We start from the raw sequence: 16297 nt of genomic DNA, 5'->3' as shown, positions 1-16297 counted from the left end.
CGGGACCAGGGGTTCCACAGGGGCAAACGCTGCGACAAGGATTGGTCAGAGCGCGCGTGGCTCCAACCTGGAAGGCTTGTGATCGTCTCCGCTGCTATCGCGATAAGATAGCATGCACCTCGATAAGGAATTTTATATCCCCCACACCGCGGGCGAGTCTTGAGATGCAGTCTACACCACCTGGACACCCAGAACTCGACAAAACGATTGCAAAGATGGCGAAACCGAGCGTTTCCAAGAAGAACAGACGTGAGCATTGTCTATTTACATGCAATGATGTCGTACTAACACAATGCAGAACCCTCGGTCCACTCGAGAGCCGCAAGGCGCGCGACGGACATCGACATCGATACCGACAAGTCTCTCAAGGAAGTCAAGGCCCCAGCCGCCGCGACCGACTTGCGGCCGTCGGTCCTTAACGCCCAGCACAACTCTGGCGTGTCCAAGAAGACCAAGAACCGTAAGGCGCAGATGAGCGCCAAGGCCAAGGAGAGGAAAGAAAAGGCCGCCGACCGCGCCGAGGCCATCATGGGGCGAACCTCGGAAAAGACGGAGAAGAGCAAGACCAAGGCGCGGAGGATCCAGACGCGGAGCAAGCAGTGGGAGGACATCAATAAGGCATCCATCGTGGCGAAGAAGTTCCCCGACGAGGAGGATCTCGAGGTGGAGCAGAGGCAGACGAAGAGCAGGACCGTCGAGGTGCCTGCTGGCAAGGACTGGGAGACAGACGAGGAGATGGACGGCGCTGATGACGATGTCACTGCCCCTGCGCCCGTTGCTGCTGCTGCATCGGCGCCTCCCCCGGCAAATGACGATTTCGACGAGGAGATTTTGTAGTCCGATGTCAGTTTCTGTTCAGGTTGCCCCGAGAGGTGGTCCTCGGGCTATGAGACTCATGATAGATACCCAATGATATTGACCATGCTGCCACACATATGCAGGCCCTTAAACTCTTCGAAAGCCTCCATGCTTTTTTCCACGCCCATCTATGTTCCTCCGCCTCCGGTCAGTCACGCACTTGGACGTCCAGGTTGGAGGGGTCAAAAGCTCTGCGGCGGCGCCAGGTCCACTAAAAACGCTAAACTTACAGGGCCACTCAGCGGGGAAACACTTGTGCAGTTCCGTCCCCAATCCGCCAGGGGACCCGAGGTACCTGAGCTGAAAACGCTACCTTGCGGCCTCGATTTTCAACCGGACGTCATCAATCCAATTCAACCACCCACACAACCCCAAGATGCCACCCAAGCGCATGACCGCGAACCCGGTTAAGCCAGGACGCTACTTCCCGGGCAAAGCCGTCCCCCAAGAGGATTCATCAGATTCAGACGCGAGCGACGATGAGAAGGCAGACGACAACACAACCAAAGCTCGCGCGATCCCGCCGCCGCCAAAGGCATCGAGCGCCGCCAAGATCGCCAGCAATCTCAGCAAAGTCAACCTCGACGAACGGAGGCGCGAGGCGCAGGAGAAGGAGAACCAGAGGATAGCGCGCGAAAAGGCGGAGCGGCTCGCGGCGGAAGAGGGTTTCGTCACGGAAGAGGAAGAAGATGAAGACGAAGCCGACGAAGAGGGAGACGAAGAAGAAGAGAGCTCCAGCGAGGAGGAAAGCAGTAGCGAAGAAGAAGCCCCCCGCAGACTCATGATTCGCCCCAAATTCATCCCAAAGAACCAACGCAACGCCGCCAAGGGAGGAGGGCAATCCTCCGCCTCCGCGCCAAAGGACGACGAGACGCGCCAAGCAGAAGAAGAAGCCCGCCGCAAAGCCGCCGCCGACGCCCTCGTCGAAGAACAAATCGCAAAAGACCTTGCCGCCCGCGCCGCCGGTAAGAAGCACTGGGACGATGACGAAGCATCGGGCTCCGACGTCGACACGACAGACGAGCTCGACCCGGAGGCCGAGATGGCGGCCTGGCGCCTCCGCGAGCTCAAACGCGTGAAGCGCGAGCGCGACCGTATTGCCGAGCAGGAGGCCGAGTACGCTGAGCGTGAGAGGCGTCAGAACCTGACGCAAGAGGAGCGCGACGCCGAGGACGCAGATAAGATTGCTGCGCAGCAGGACGAGAAGGATGCCAAGGGCAAGATGTCGTATTTGCAAAAGTACTACCACAAGGGCGCGTTTTATAGCGAGGAGGCGAAAGCGTACGGGCTTGATAAGCGTGACCTCATGGGCATGCGCATCGCGGACGATGTCAAGGACCGGAGCGCGCTGCCGGAGTACCTTCAGAAGCGCGACATGACGAAGCTGGGTAGGAAGGGAGGAACAAAGTACAAGGATCTCAAGAGCGAGGATACAGGCCGATGGGGCGAGTTCGATGACCGACGCGGCGGCGGGGGTGGTGATCGGAGGAGAGGTGGCTTCGACAGGCACGATGTGGACGAGCGGTTCCGGCCGGATAACGACCGCGAGGTCAACGGTGCCAACGCCATCCCCTTGGGTGACCGCAAGGCGCCTTCTGGAGGCAGAGGCGACCGCGACAGGTACCGCGACGATGACCGGCGCGGGGGAGACAGGGACGACCGGCGCAGAGACAGGGACGACTACCGCCGTCGCGATCGGTCACGCTCGAGGTCACCACGCCGCGACTCGCGAGACGACTACAGGGATAGGCGGAAGCGCAGCCCCTCCCGCGAGAGGGAGCGCTACGACAGCGACAAGCGGAGGCGCGTGGACTCTAGATAACCGTATCGTCGTTTTAAATGTATTAAGAAGCGTATCCTAACCAGGCTCACTATGAGCGCATGCTGAATATACCCCCCCTCCCCCAAACTCCGAGGCCCTAAAGGAAAACCCTGCCGTCATACACGTCATGTAGGTGCGCTTCAAATCTTTTTGATCTCCACCCTTGCGCGCTCAAACACGCCGTGGCTCACCATTGCCCCCGACTGGCCCGCATCGGCCTTGGGAGGGAACAGCGTCAGGCGGGCGTACGTGCCGGCGCCGCGTCTCTTCGACAAAGAGCCTGGGTTGATCACGAGGACACTCTCGACGACCTACTTCTGTCAGTGTAATTCCACAGCAACGGGTCGATAGGACTCACCTTGGCAAACGGGGGCAAGAAGCTAGGCGCCACAAGCACATCAGGGCGAACATTGACCATCTCGCCCAACTTTAAATAACTAAGATCCAGCATGGCACCAGGCGGGATCCCCTCCTCGGTTCCCGTCTTGGGCAGCTTCTGGCGGTCCGTTGGCGGGAAGAGGGGGAAGAAATGCCTCTGCTCTAGCAGGTACCTACTCAGCCTCGACAACAAGGACGGATCTGACGGACGACCGCCGACGAGCTCCTCGTGCCGCAGCTGCCAGAGGATATCCTGCGACGAGATGCCCATGACCATCTCGTTGACGGACAGCGTCATCGGGTTGGTGACGATCCTCGCCGTCTTGGGAAGGCCGAGCTCCTTCTTCAGGACCGAGTCCTGCGGCCACGAGACGTGCTTGTCAATGACGTCGCGCACCGACGGCACGAGGAGGATTGTGATGCTGGGGTTGGCGGACACGAGACGGTTCAGGGCCGGGGAGAACATGTACTTGAAGACGGTCGACATTGTCGCCGTGTCCGGGTCGATGACGGCTTCCTCGGGGAGGTCAAAGTCGCCAGTCGCAATCAGGGGGTGCTCGCTATCGATAAACGGGCCCGTCATCACAAGCGCATCCGCGTATGTGTCGGCAGCTTGGTCGCACAAGGCGTGCAGCGGTTCAAAGTCCAGGTTGTCGTCGGCTGTATACGGCCCAGAAGCATAAAGAACGTTCAGGGGCGCCGGATCCGAGTCGGTGTCCATGGCATCGGGATCGCCTCGCAATTTCTCGCGATGCGCAGCCAACGCGGCCGGCGTCGAAGCCGCGTTGGGCAGCAGAGGCACCTCGAGCACGTCCTCCACGACAAACTCGTTGCCCGAGGTATTAATGCCCCTGAGGGCCACAATCTGGCCGGGAAAGAAGCTAAATCCCTTGTTGCGCATGTTCAGGGGCGCCCGCAGACCACCGCCCACCCGCCTCGACATCTCGAGCACCAACGACGCCGCGTTGAGCTTTCCCTCGGGCGCGTCCGAGGCGATGCGTCCGACGGCAATCACCTCTGTCGTGCTCTGGCTCGCTGCATTGCCGAATTCTGAAAAGTCCAGCTTGTGGTGCTCCTGGATGATGTGCATGAACTCGTCTATCCTGTCGTCGAGGATCTCGGACGCCTCTGACAGCTTCATCGCCAGGGGCTTGTACGCCAGCTTCTTTTGGTCTGATGCCGCCGTCAACTTGATGCGGGGTTCGGAGTACGGGCAGATTGGCGGTTCCGGAGCGTCGAGGTGGTCGTTGAGCACTTCTACCGTCTCGCCGGCGTTCTGTCGTTCGTTGAAGGAGCTGGGTCTGCTATGGTCAGCGTCTGAGAGAGTAATGTGGCCAGCGTTCTTACAGTGACATTGCGTTCAATTGCTCCTCCATCTTGGTAGCCCCCTTGTAGTCTGGCGAGCTCGAGGGTATCTCGGCCTTGACCCGCGACATCGTCGGCGTCTCATGCGTCTTCTTCCGCAGACTGCTCGGCTTGTTCAGCCTACCTGACGCCGGCGTGCTGGGCACCAGTCCATCCAGCATGCCAAAGACATCGCCGCCGCCCCTGCCAGCCCGCGGTGTGCCGTGACTGCGCTTCTCCGTCTTGATGTGCGTCTGCTGTCGGTTGCTCTTTTCCAGTGCATCCTGGATGTCCTTTTTGAAGTTTCGCACGTGCACAATGTCGGGGTTCATGGCGTCCATGTCCATCTTGATGCAGAAGGACTCCCATTTGTAGAAAAGGTCCTCGGCGGACAGGTCGTGCAGGCGCAATAGGGATTGCAGCTCAGTGAGAACTTCAGGCTCAAGGGCCTTGTCTCCCGAGGTAAAGAACTCCTTCAATTCCGCTTCCGCCATTGTTTCGTCGGTTGGTGCTGTTGTACGTGCCTTGAAGTTGAGCGCCGGGAAGTTTGACGACGGAACATTTGGGTGGGACGCGACGAGCGCGTCTTGGTGGGATGGCGCGTAAAGTGTTGGCGGGGCATACAGTGTGTCGTCAGTTTGCACGGTCTTTCAACGACACGCCCTGATATGTCACTGGACGCTTGATCAATCCCTGAATTCGATTCTTCTATTTTGCTATCTGATACCATGCTTTGCTATCCTCGCTAGTGCAAATCACGCAACTTGACTACCACACGATATTGTTGCGAGCCCAGTTCTCCTGACGGCCGACCTCCTGCTTCGCCGCGTAATTCTCAATGGCCGTCTTGGCCATTCGAGACGGAGCGAACTTGATGACGGCCTCCGTGCTGACCTCATACTTAATAGTACCGTCCTCGTGCTTAACGCCGAGGTCCGCCATGCCTCCGGTGAGCTGGTCGAGGTAGGAGCGGTAGTTCTCAGATTTGCGGATGCTGCACCGGGTTGACTCCGACTCGGAGTGGGCGGTCAAGGACGACGCATCCCTGAAGTAGCGCAGACAGCCCGGGCACTGCAGCTTGGCGTTGTAGTGCGAGGCCGCCGACTTCATGTGGGTGATGAGGGCGCCGCTGCTGAGAAAGGTCTTCCTGTCTTGGAGTCAGCATTGTTTTCTCGCTAGGCAGGCAGGGGCCACGAACTTGCAGGACGGCTGAGGACACTTGTACTTGCGTGTGAGGGTGTTGTAGTACTTTCTGGGGTCGAAGAGTCGGTGAGATGGGTTGTTGATGTCGCCCACGAGTGGCTCGCCCTGTTTCTCGCTGCCAGTGTTAGACTGCGCTCGCTGGATGCCCTCCAAGCTTTCATTGGCGTCCTTCAGGTGGGGAAAGTCCTTGGGCTTGAAGAAGGACGGATTCGCCATGTAGGCCTTGTCGTCGGACTCAGACTGCGCGTCCACGGTGGACATGGCATCGAGGTTGGATTGAGCCTCGAAGGCGGACTGGACGCTGGGGTGGGAAACGGGGAAGTAGTCGCCAAACTGCGAGCCGCTGCGCTTCTCGAGCTCATGGGAGAAGGTGAGCTTCTCTGCCCGGCTCTGGTCAACATCCGCGCGGCGAATGCCAGGACACTCGTTGTGCTCGAGGTGTCTCATCCATCCGGCCAACCGTACAAACATTTTCTGGCAGCCGGGGCAGGTGAGGTTCTGCTCCTGCGGGTGGGCCTGTTGTCTTTAGTCCATGTTCGGTGCTCTAGGTTTGGTTGCACTCACCTCCGGAGTATGCTTGTTCAAAGCATCTTTACTGTTAAAGTCGCGGGTGCATACGGAGCAGTGGATGTGAGTTCCCTCAGTCAGCATCGCCATGCGCTTGTGTCCCATCAGCTCATCGAAGCTGGGAAACTTTCTGTCGCAGACGTCGCAGAAGACGGCCTCATGGGGGGCTGGCTTGCGAATCAGAGGCCTGCTGGACGTGGCGCTGGTGACGGACTGGCTGACGGACATGGTGATGATTTGAGTGGGTAAGGATTTCGAACCGCTGGGGTGTGTGTGAGAGAGTTGTAGACTGGCTGGTCTCGAGGTATTATAACAAGGTTGGAGCCTTTGAATATCTGTGTGGCCGAGGGAAAAGAAGACAATTCCGAGGACCCAGGTGAGTTTTATAAGCGAGAGAATTTGGACTGCACGATGAGGAGGAAGGAGGGACGTAGGCAAAGGGAAGGAACGAGTCACTCCCGGCCCCTTTCCAACGACGGATGCGAAGTTTGTTCCGTCTCCTTCGGTTGCGTCTACTTATATCGCCACGGCCAAACGCAACTCGTCTCGCCAGGACTCGAACCCGGTTGCAATTTGTTAAAAAGGGGCATTACGGTTGCCCACATCTTCCGCCTGGACTTCTCAAGGTTTTCTTTTCGAATCTCGGGGTTTTGCTCTTGTTCAGCTGCAATCCTCTCTACTTCCTTTTTGATGCGCCATCGATCGTCGGCAAGTGCGGGAACAAGACACCCACACTTAGGATGAGCCGGTATGCTTTGGCTATTCTAGAACGAATAAGCCAGGAACATGGCCAAACAGAACCGGGCGGTGGTATAACGGCTGTTTCCGCCTTGGGATCAACGAACACCAAACAAATCTTGGTTGCAAGAAGACCGTCGAAGACCAACCCGGACTTCATCACAAGTCGACGATCTCATAGATTTCACTCCGCTCGGGTGTGCTTGGAGTAAGGGTTCAAGCGATCAGCAGTGCTTGCATTATATAGAAGTCTCGTCCGAGCCCCATGGGGCTTTCTCCTTCGAACTCACGTCTCGTTCCGAGAGCCAAGACCTACGAGGAAACTAATTCCAGATGGAGAGAAGCAGCCCACAAGAACCATCAAAGAGGTCACAGTTTTTTGGACCAAGCTGAAGTGCGCACAATCCTGAAGCCCCTCTTCTGCGTCCCGTTCCGGCCCAACTTAGTGGGCAACTCCAGATCAGCAGAGACCAAACATGAACCACAAAATCTACGTTGGCTGACCCAGCTCTCGGAAATGATCTTTCCAAACAGTTCAGGAGAAAGTCGATTGCAGGACAAGTTGAAAGGCATAACGCGCGGTGCGTCCAACGAGCCTCAGCTGGTTGATCACCCACCCCAAGCATTGTGTGGTCTGATGGACGTTGAGGAGCACCGTTCTCCATCAAGAAATCCACGACGTCCTCATCCAAGAGCATCCATTCACCTCTTTCATCAGGCACATTTACCCCTTTTTACACCTCGGTCAAGTCCCACAGTCATGCCTTGGAAATCCACGCCTTCACATGCTTCGTAGCATCGAAACCAAAGACGCGATCCCAGTGCCACATTGTCCAGAACAGCCAAGCTTTGGAATCGCCATGTGTCGTCCAACTGGAATGCTGATGATGCTGACCCTGTCTCGGGTGACTCGGATACAGGCCGTTTGAACCGCTCCCTGGGGTCCATCGTGTACGTTCCCAACTTTCCAACCTCCCCGACATCCGGTCATGTGCAACGGCGAGACAGAAATGTCTAAGACAGTCTGACGTTTCTTTGGCGTGACGTTTTATATCCAGGCAAGCGAACCCCTCCACCTCACCCAAAGTTCCATGGCCATCATCGAATACAGGGGTGCCGCGGCTGGCGCAGAAGTTCTTCAGGATGGCGGCGACTCTGATGAGGACCTTTCAAGCCGGACGCAGGCAAAGTGGCAGCGACACGCCCACATATCGGAACATACATCGAGAAACGCCACACTGATGGCGTGAGTTGACGTGTAACCAAGCCTTCCGCGCCTCGCCGTGTATGTGACCCAGATCACATCGATCTACTACGACACCATCCGAGACACAGCAGCACCATCAAATCAAGTGAGAATATACAAATAGGACACTCATCACCTCAATATCGTTCAACAGAGCGCGCGCCTCGTCCATCGACCAAAGACTGAGAGAAAAATCTCTGTTGCCGCCCAGTGTCTCTCTCCACCAGAACAAAGAACACTCGTCCACCAACCCCCGGCACTAAACTTCGTCTGGACATACTTCATCAAAGAGACGAGCCTACCAGCCACTCGCTCCCACAGTCTCCGCGGAACGACGACGACCGGGCTGCCCAAATCTAGACCGGAACCCGCCAAGGCAGCGTATCGCCGTTTGACTAATCCTACTTCTTGGCTTGATTCCGCGCCGGTGGCACCGCAGCGCCGGGTCTCGCAAACAAAGCCATCTTAAAAGTTCGGCGACCTCTCTACCCGCCCTGCCGCCCGAAGATCTCGCTCCCGCTACCCATTGAAGATTTGATCTGCCGAGTTGAAATAGTCTTAAGGCGAAGGTCCGCCACCTTTTCCGCGCTGACGACCTAGTTGCGAGATCCGCACGAAGACTCCGCACAAGTGAAATAGCAGAGGTCGGAAAGAAAGAGCCCCTATTCCAACATACAAATACCAACTTCACACGCAAACCCGCACACTTCCTTCGCAATGTTCGCCCACAAACTCAAACGGGATGCACCAACCCGTCCCACCTCCGAAATGCCCCTCCCCTTCCTCCCCTTCGTCTTCCTCGCCCACTTCACCCAAACAATAACCTCCGTTCTCACAACCGAAGCCCACCGCACAACGGCAACCCTCACCTCCCACCTCGAAGGGCTCCGCCTCCAGGTCCGCGGTCCAGAACACAACTTTCACCACTTCCCCCTTCTCCCCACCGAACTCCGCCTCAAAATCTGGCAACACGCCTGTGACCAACCGCGGACCCTCCTCGCAACTCACGCCCCGAACCCAGCCTTGCTTGCCGTGAACCGCGAGGCGAGGTACGAGGCCCTGCGGCGGTATACCCTCATTCGGCTAAACACCTGGGGCGACAGGCGGATCTACATTGACTTCCTGCGGGACAGCATCACCGTCGTGGAGGGCAAAGGCGGCGGCGGGTTCCCTATCCGCGGGGCAAGGCATGTCATCGTCGTGTGCGAGGAGCCGTTTCGGAACCCGGGGTCGTGGCTGAAGTGTCGGTACCGGGCTGGGTTGGAGACGTTGACGCTGGTGTTGAGCGGGACGAAGACGGGCGGTGGCAGGGTTCTTGCGCCGCTTCCTGAGATTCGGGAGTTGTGTACCCCCGAGGAGGTTCAGGCGAGGCTTGGGTACGAGAAGGAGGAGGCGGAGAGGATAGGGGAGGAGGTCAGGACGTTGGCGGAGGGCTGGGGGAAGACGAAGATCCGTGTGGGGCAGTTTGTCTAGGTTGCAGAGAGGCAGAGACGACGACGAAGGAGGAGGATGACAGCGTAATGATCTTATCCGACACGACACCACAATACCCATTCCATATGTAGTCAATCTTCTCAATTCTCAACTCGTACAACATCGTACGCCACATCTCAAAGCCTACTCCGCCCCCCAAGATAAACTTCCCCAAGCCGCAACTGCTCAACCGCCTCTGTGACCATCTCTTCCACAATCTCCCCCGCCGGCTGAATCTTATCAATCGCACCAGCAACCTGCCCCATCAAATGCGGAATCTCAATATCCTCCCTCCCTTGCTCAAAATCAAACTCAATCGGCACCGTCCCGCCCTCCGTCAACCTTCTAATCTCCTCCGGCCGCGCGTGCCACCCCCGGATATACTCATTCGTCTTCATCCGTAACGGCCGCCCACTAATCACAAGCGTCCTCTCCGTCCCCTCAAACCCGCACGACACTACCTCCTCTTTATGCTCCTCGCTACAACCCGCCTCCACGCTCGCCACGAACCGCGTGCCAACCCACACGCCCACGGCCCCCTGCATCAACGAACTCGCCAGACTCCTCCCGTTATACATCCCGCCCGCCGCGACAACAAGCGCCGTCGACCCCTTGAGCATCGGAGGACGATACCGCCTCGCGACGTCCACCACCGCGGGGATCAGCACCGAATTCGCCACGTCCCCCGTGTGGCCCCCGCCCTCCCCGCCCTGCGCACACACAATATCGACCCCCAACTCGAGCGCCTTCACCGCATGCTTCGGATGTCCCACCATATTCATAACATAGATGCCCGCCCCGTGCAACCTCTCAATCACTTCTTTGGGAGGGACACCCACCGCGCTCACGAACAACCGCGCGCCCGAGGCGATGGTGATGTCAATCAGCTCGTCGAGCTTGCCGCCCGTGTAATCGTGGTTCGTCTTGCGCGCGTTCCCGCCGACCTGCGGCAGCGCGAGGTCTACGCCAAACGGGAGATCGGGGGACTTGAAATTGGCCTTCATCTCGGCAATGATCTCGCGGAGTTGGTCGGGGGTGTACTGGAAGCCGCCGATGACGCCTAGGCCGCCTGCGTTGGAGACGGCTGCGGCCAAGGGACCGCCCGAGGTGCGGGCCATGCCGGCGAGGAGGATTGGGTGCTTGATGCCCAGGAGTTGGGTTATGGGGGTTGTGATGGGGCCGGAGGGTGCCATCTTGTCTGTTGTCTTACACTGGTCCTGGCGTGGTTGTACTGGTAGTGCTTGGCCTGGTATTCTACGGTGTCAGGCGAAGAAATGTACAGCAGAAGCGTATGGTGATGAACAAGTCAAGAGAGGCAACGAGAAGTCAAGAACAAAAAGAGCTTTAATGACACGCTTGGAGCTAGTCGTCGAGAGTCGTGCCGAAGCACCTAGGTAAATCCGGGGTGAAGAGTGTGGGGTTGGGGGAGCTCTGTTGCGGGGAATTCACACCGAGGCAATTGCCTTGTTGGGACAGCAGCTCGCCCGCCCGTGACCCCCCTCAGCTCCGGCCCCGAGCGGCACTGAAACGGGCAACCACAGCGGCATGTGAGTCGGCCATTCTCTGTCCCGTCCGTCCGTCCGTCCGTCCGTCCGTCCGTCCTCCGTCACAGACAATAGACATTCACACGGGCTATCAACCAGTCACAATGTCGCCACTTGCACTCGGGGAAATAAGTCGTCAATTGACATGCGCCGCGCCATGCACCGCTCTATTTGAAATGCTACCCTCATCTCCCTGCATTGGTATCGTTATGACATGATTATCGTTGGCGTCGCCCAACTATTATACAACGCACTTCACAAGGTACACGTCCACCACGCACTCTGTTTATCGAAAGCTCGGTAGACGCGCCGGAATGAACTCCTCGGTCCGTATGTACTGATCCTGCGTGGTGGACCGAAGGACCGGCGCGTCGTCGCCGTACGTAGACCTCGGCGGTGATCTTTGACTCGGCGAGTCTGACACGTAATCCGCCTCGTCGGCTTTGGCGTCTGAGTCCGCCTCGGACGTTGTTGGCCCCTCGGAGCCGGCATCGTGCAGGCCCCGTTCCGACGCAAGCTGCAGCGCCGCCTGTCGCTTGCGTTCGACCTCGTCGTCTTCCTCTCTCCTGATGCGCTCCTCTTCTCTTTGTAGTTCCTCCATCGAGGCCTCCATTGACGGTGCAACTGGTGTATCCGGCGTCGTAGGCCCACTCGTGGAGCTCCTCCGTACGCTGGGGCTGAGCATGGAATGGCTGGAATCAATCGTCGCTCTCGACACTGTTCGAGACATGGGCCGTCCGTCAGCCCGCCGCTTGCCCTTGCTCGCCTTTGTCCTGCTGCTGCTGCGATCGTCCCGGACCTTGTCCAGGACCATAAACTCGTCGTCAAACGGCACGGCGTCTTCCTCGCCTTCGCCGTCACTGGGGAACAGGTCGCCCCGAGACCGGTATGAATCCGACGACACCCCGGATCCCGTCGTTCCGCTGCGATTTCTAGTCTTGGCGGTCCGGCTCTGAAAGACATCAACGTCGTCGCCGTCGTCCGAGTCGTGTGTAAGCAGAGGCTCCGTCTCGCCCATGCCCATCTCGCCGTGCTGCCGCGGGTGATCCTGCAAGTCCGCCGCGCTCGGCTTGTAACGGAGCGTCTTGCCCAGCTTCCACGGCAGCTTACCCAGGAACCCAATCGGTTGCGTGCTAGGGATGACGGTCGGATCCGACTCGAGCGCCTTACTCCCTCTGCCCCTTGTGCCGTAACTCATGCCGCGTTTCCTCTTGGGCTGGTCCTGCTGTACCTCGCCGCCTCCGCTTCCCGTGTTATTCTTTTGATGTTGCGACCCTGTGCCCGCGAGCAGGCGGTCCCAGTCGTCGTTGCCCCAGCCACCCAAGAACCCTCCGCCCTCGTCCTCGGCGTACCAATCGTCGTAAAAGTCGAAGCTATATTCCGCCCTTCCGCCCGCGCGATCTCGTTCTCGTCGCCTTCTCGCCCGCTCTTCGCGGTCGCCGAGACACGGGTTGGCGCATTGCTCGAGGGAGGCGGCGAGGGAGGCGAGACACGGATTGATGTAGTGGTGCTGGAAGCTCCAGATGCCGGCGGCCGCGTTCTCCGTCACCTCGCCGGCGTTGTGTGAGATTTGGTTCCATCGCTGGCGCAGTCGCGGGTCCTCCAAGAAGGCCATGTTGGGTGATGGCGCTGCTGCAGGGTCTTGAGGGATGACGTCGCGGGCATCAAGAAGGGAGGGAAGAAGTGGAGTTGGGTATTGTCTTCAGAGGATCGGTGTCGGCCTCGACCTGGGGCTGCAGCAAAAGAGAAAATTGTCGAGGCCCTCGTATCGAATGGCCGATGATGGAAAATACAATCAAGGGCGGGCGAAAAGTCCAAATGTGAAGGGAGCCATGGGACGTGGATTGGGCGAGTAACGGTTGGTTTCAAGTGCGCCGGAAACAAAACGCAGCCTCACCTCAGCTGTCAAAAGTTGGGCTCAACATTCCACTGGTTGCAGCAGGCAGGCAGGCGCAGGCGCAGGCAGTCAGGGCGTCAGGGTGTCAGGGTGCTGGTGGGTGGCAGGTAGGCGGCACTCCATCCCTTTGGGGGCCCTTGGGGGTTTCGCTGCAGCTGCGGGTGTGGGCGCGCGGTGCGGGTGCGGGTGCTGATGCAAGTTGGACTTTCGGATTGTCAAGGTCCCAAAGCACGTGCGTCGGCACTGTCTGTGGCTGGTGGCCCCCTTATCTCAGGACCTTCGGGACGGATAAGGCACCTTTGGGGTGGGATTGACTTTGTGGATCCGGGGAAATTACAGACCTCCCGCCAGGTTGCTGACCAACTGTGGCTTAGCCTCTGGATCGAACCCCTGGAGATCGACGTCACTCCTTCAAGGTATCGGAATGCATCGTCATTTATAAACTTTGGTTCTCGCAACGTTTTGACTTTGGGTACACTTCCCGAGACTCGGTAAACTCTACGAAACACGGGACAGAGAAAGCACGTGGAGATGTTATATTCCCAACCACTACAGACGCCAAAACGCTGCTACTCTAGACAGAGCTTGCCAAGGACCATGATCATCTCACCCCCTGTGCTTGTTCGCTCGTAGAAATCATGACGGCAATGCTCATTTCCTCATGCCGGCAACAGTCCCGTGTACCCATCGAGAGAAGTCAATGAGTGCCAGGCCGTGGCTAAAGAATGCGTGAAGTCGCACAAAGGTGTCCTAAGTGAATGCCCACACTAGCGCATTCAACTTTGCCTGGCAGAACTTCCCAACACGTGAAAGAACACGGCCAGTCTTCTGCTTGAGCGTCACCTGCTTCTTCTTCTTCTTCTTCTTCTTCCTCTGATGCCACATGGGCAAGATGGCAGCCGTCTCGCTGGTGGACTGAGCATCCCCTGCATCGTATGCAGGCGTAGCCCCCGAATTGCTCCGTCCGGATTCCTAATGGCCGTTTGTTGCAGCTTGGGGTACTGGTGGCCTCTCTGGACCGTAGGGTCTAGGTGGTTCTGGCTCTCCAGGTTGGGGCTCCTCCTCCGTGTCGTCGTCAAACTCGCTCGGATCCTCTTCGCCCTCCTCCTCGTCCGAGTAGTCGCTGCCGTCGCCGTCCATGTGGCCGTTGCTGTCCGAGTAGCAGCTCTCCAGCGTTGCCGCCATTCCAGGCGGAACCTTGCGGCCCTGCTGCTGCATCTGCTCGATGATGCTCCTAAGCTTCTCGGCTCTCTTGGTCGCCTCGGCAGCCTTCTTGCGCCAATCCTCGCGCTCCTCGGCCATGCGAATGATGTTGGCATTCGTCGCCTCGTGCTTGCGCTTCATGGTCTCGTTCTCCTTCTCCAGACGCTTCGTCTTCTTGGACATGTCCTCCATCTCCTTCCGAAACGTCAAAAAGAGATCGTTGCTGTTGTTGAGCGTGTCCTCAACCTTGATCTGTCAGCAAAAAAGCTCAGCCTAACCTCTGCAACCAGCGTTTTGTCAGTCATCATACCTGCTTGAACTTATCAACGTAGACGTTGAGTTGATTCCGAAGCTCCGTCTCCGTCTTGGTAAAGGTCTGAACCTGCGCCTGGAGATTCCGCGCTCTCGTCGACTCGGCTTCCGCGAGCTTCTTCTCTCGTTCGTAGCGCGCCATGTTGTATTGCACCTCCAGCTCCTTGGTGCGCATCGTGGAGTGGAAGTGCAACTCACGCAACTCGTACTGCTCAATGAACGACTTGAACCGGTTCTTGAATCTGCAGGGTGTTAGTCGTGTGACAGTGACTGCGACTCAGAGACTTACAAGGTGTCGACGCTCATGTCCACAACCTGCTTCCGCGGATGGTCCTTTTCTTCTTGGATCCCCTCCAGCTTGGCAAGCAGGGCCGCATGCTTCTCGTCGTATGCTGAGCTGTTGTGCTTCAGGTTGTCCTGGAGGGTCTTGTTCTCGTTCTACACAAGGTCAGCCGTGCCCCGTCTGCTGGTTAGGGACCACAAACCTTGTACTTGTTGTTGTCCCGTTGCAGTTCGCGACAGAGCTTCTCAAGCTTCTCCTTCAGGCCGACCGTTTTGCTGAGCTCGGTGCGATTCGCATCCTTTTCCTTTTGCAGGGCATCCCCGCGTTTCTTGTTCTTTTGGTTCTCCCGCTCAACACGGCGCATGTCGGCTAATAGTTCGCTGGACCGACGGGTGAGGTGCTCAATCTTTTGCAGATCGCTCATCTTTGCCACCTGTTGGGCCAAATCGCGGTTCGCACGCTTGACCTCGCGCTCTGCTGCCGTTAGCCCTGTCGCCCAAGACATGAACCCGAACGAATCCCCAGCACGGAGAGGCTCCTGCCCTGCGTCTAGTCATCGCCACAACCCTCGCGGGCTTGGGCAATAACTATTGCACAAACGCACACGACATGATTCGGCCCCTCCGGGAGGGGTAAGCATGGGAGGCGGTACGCACCAATCTCAGCTTCCTGGTCCTTCTCTCCAGCTGATTCTTGCTCTAGCTGCGAGATGCGTTGCGCGAGTAGCTTTGCAGACTCATTCGAGTCGACGGCCTTCTTCTGCTTTCCCTTCTTCAGAGACGCCGTCGGCGGGTGGGCGTGACCATCTTGACCGTTGGACATGTCGGCGTCGGCCTCGCTGAGGGGCATCTACTCGGCGGGCAAGAGGGGCAGTGGTTGTGTATGGGTGTATGTTGCTTGCGGCCTTGTCGTCACCGACGAATTCGCATCCGTGTTCGATCGATCGAGCGGGTCGGTGTCGCAAAATCGAGCGGGCGTCGAGTCCCTGTTTCCCCGCGGTAGTCTCAACCGCGATGTTCGGAGGCAGCAGTCGGTTCGTGTGCTCTCGTCGCTTTCCCCCTCATTGACCTCCTTTGCAGATTTTCGACGTTGGCACGGGACGAGGAACGACGGGCTAGGGTGAGGTGTAGCGTGTGTCTGCGTGTGTCTGCGTGGTTCAGGCATGCGCATTAGAAATGCCACTGTACTCGAGAAAAACGGGTGGAGGAGAGACTTGCTGCAGGGCCTCGTACCCGAACTTGTCGAGTACCTCTTTGGGTCCGGGCCGGCCAAGCCAAGCAGACTCACTTTGGTATGCCTAGCGAATGATCGATATAGATGCCGATATGGAGTTGGGTAAAAATGACCAATTGCCCACGATCCCACTGGTCGCCTTTGGTTTCGCGATTTCCCGAGTTCCGTAGGCGTTGGCAGCGTGGAAGGGAGGAGA

The 16297-nt window shown here is 58.1% G+C and overlaps 8 protein-coding genes across 8 annotated transcripts; 3 read left to right on the top strand and 5 right to left on the bottom strand.

The window, feature by feature from the left end:
* The first annotated feature begins 180 nt into the window (after positions 1-180).
* Positions 181-1070, top strand: BDP55DRAFT_657925 (Alb1-domain-containing protein). Its single transcript, XM_060574440.1, has 2 exons — positions 181-249; positions 299-1070. Exons 1-2 carry the CDS (start codon positions 216-218, stop codon positions 835-837), a joined length of 573 nt encoding a protein of 190 aa, XP_060431561.1. The 5' UTR covers positions 181-215; the 3' UTR covers positions 838-1070.
* BDP55DRAFT_713699 (splicing factor, Prp19-binding domain-containing protein) lies at positions 1047-2769 on the top strand. Its single transcript, XM_060578247.1, has one exon. It carries the CDS (start codon positions 1235-1237, stop codon positions 2678-2680), a length of 1446 nt encoding a protein of 481 aa, XP_060431560.1. The 5' UTR covers positions 1047-1234; the 3' UTR covers positions 2681-2769.
* BDP55DRAFT_657921 (DNA polymerase alpha/epsilon subunit B) lies at positions 2770-5034 on the bottom strand. The gene is made up of 3 exons (XM_060574439.1): positions 4406-5034; positions 3039-4359; positions 2770-2991 (listed from the first exon to the last, which is right to left on the bottom strand). The coding sequence occupies exons 1-3, from the start codon at positions 4894-4896 to the stop codon at positions 2821-2823; spliced, it is 1983 nt and encodes a 660-aa protein (XP_060431559.1). The 5' UTR covers positions 4897-5034; the 3' UTR covers positions 2770-2820.
* A 73-nt stretch (positions 5035-5107) lies between these two features.
* Positions 5108-6491, bottom strand: BDP55DRAFT_71117 (C2H2 type zinc finger protein). The gene is made up of 3 exons (XM_060578177.1): positions 6170-6491; positions 5601-6121; positions 5108-5549 (listed from the first exon to the last, which is right to left on the bottom strand). The coding sequence occupies exons 1-3, from the start codon at positions 6398-6400 to the stop codon at positions 5171-5173; spliced, it is 1131 nt and encodes a 376-aa protein (XP_060431558.1). The 5' UTR covers positions 6401-6491; the 3' UTR covers positions 5108-5170.
* A 2025-nt stretch (positions 6492-8516) lies between these two features.
* BDP55DRAFT_71092 (uncharacterized protein) lies at positions 8517-9697 on the top strand. The gene has a single exon (XM_060578168.1). It carries the CDS (start codon positions 8874-8876, stop codon positions 9627-9629), a length of 756 nt encoding a protein of 251 aa, XP_060431557.1. The 5' UTR covers positions 8517-8873; the 3' UTR covers positions 9630-9697.
* Positions 9698-9766: 69 nt separating this feature from the next.
* Positions 9767-10822, bottom strand: BDP55DRAFT_548476 (2-nitropropane dioxygenase; the record flags this gene model as incomplete). The annotated part of the gene is made up of 1 exon (XM_060568842.1): positions 9767-10822. The coding sequence occupies one exon, from the start codon at positions 10820-10822 to the stop codon at positions 9767-9769; it is 1056 nt and encodes a 351-aa protein (XP_060431556.1).
* Positions 10823-11459: 637 nt separating this feature from the next.
* Positions 11460-12788, bottom strand: BDP55DRAFT_726771 (uncharacterized protein; the record flags this gene model as incomplete). The annotated part of the gene is made up of 1 exon (XM_060579191.1): positions 11460-12788. One exon carries the CDS (start codon positions 12786-12788, stop codon positions 11460-11462), a length of 1329 nt encoding a protein of 442 aa, XP_060431555.1.
* A 788-nt stretch (positions 12789-13576) lies between these two features.
* On the bottom strand, positions 13577-15918 carry BDP55DRAFT_71041 (myosin-like coiled-coil protein). The gene is made up of 5 exons (XM_060578155.1): positions 15525-15918; positions 15071-15342; positions 14875-15023; positions 14584-14827; positions 13577-14519 (listed from the first exon to the last, which is right to left on the bottom strand). Exons 1-5 carry the CDS (start codon positions 15715-15717, stop codon positions 14043-14045), a joined length of 1335 nt encoding a protein of 444 aa, XP_060431554.1. The 5' UTR covers positions 15718-15918; the 3' UTR covers positions 13577-14042.
* Between the last annotated feature and the right edge of the window lie 379 nt (positions 15919-16297).

This window comes from Colletotrichum godetiae (assembly GCF_030913485.1).
Source record: "Colletotrichum godetiae strain CBS 193.32 chromosome Unknown BDP55scaffold_13, whole genome shotgun sequence".
NCBI classification, from domain to species: domain Eukaryota; kingdom Fungi; phylum Ascomycota; class Sordariomycetes; order Glomerellales; family Glomerellaceae; genus Colletotrichum; species Colletotrichum godetiae.
This window is presented reverse-complemented; position numbering and strand designations above follow the sequence as displayed.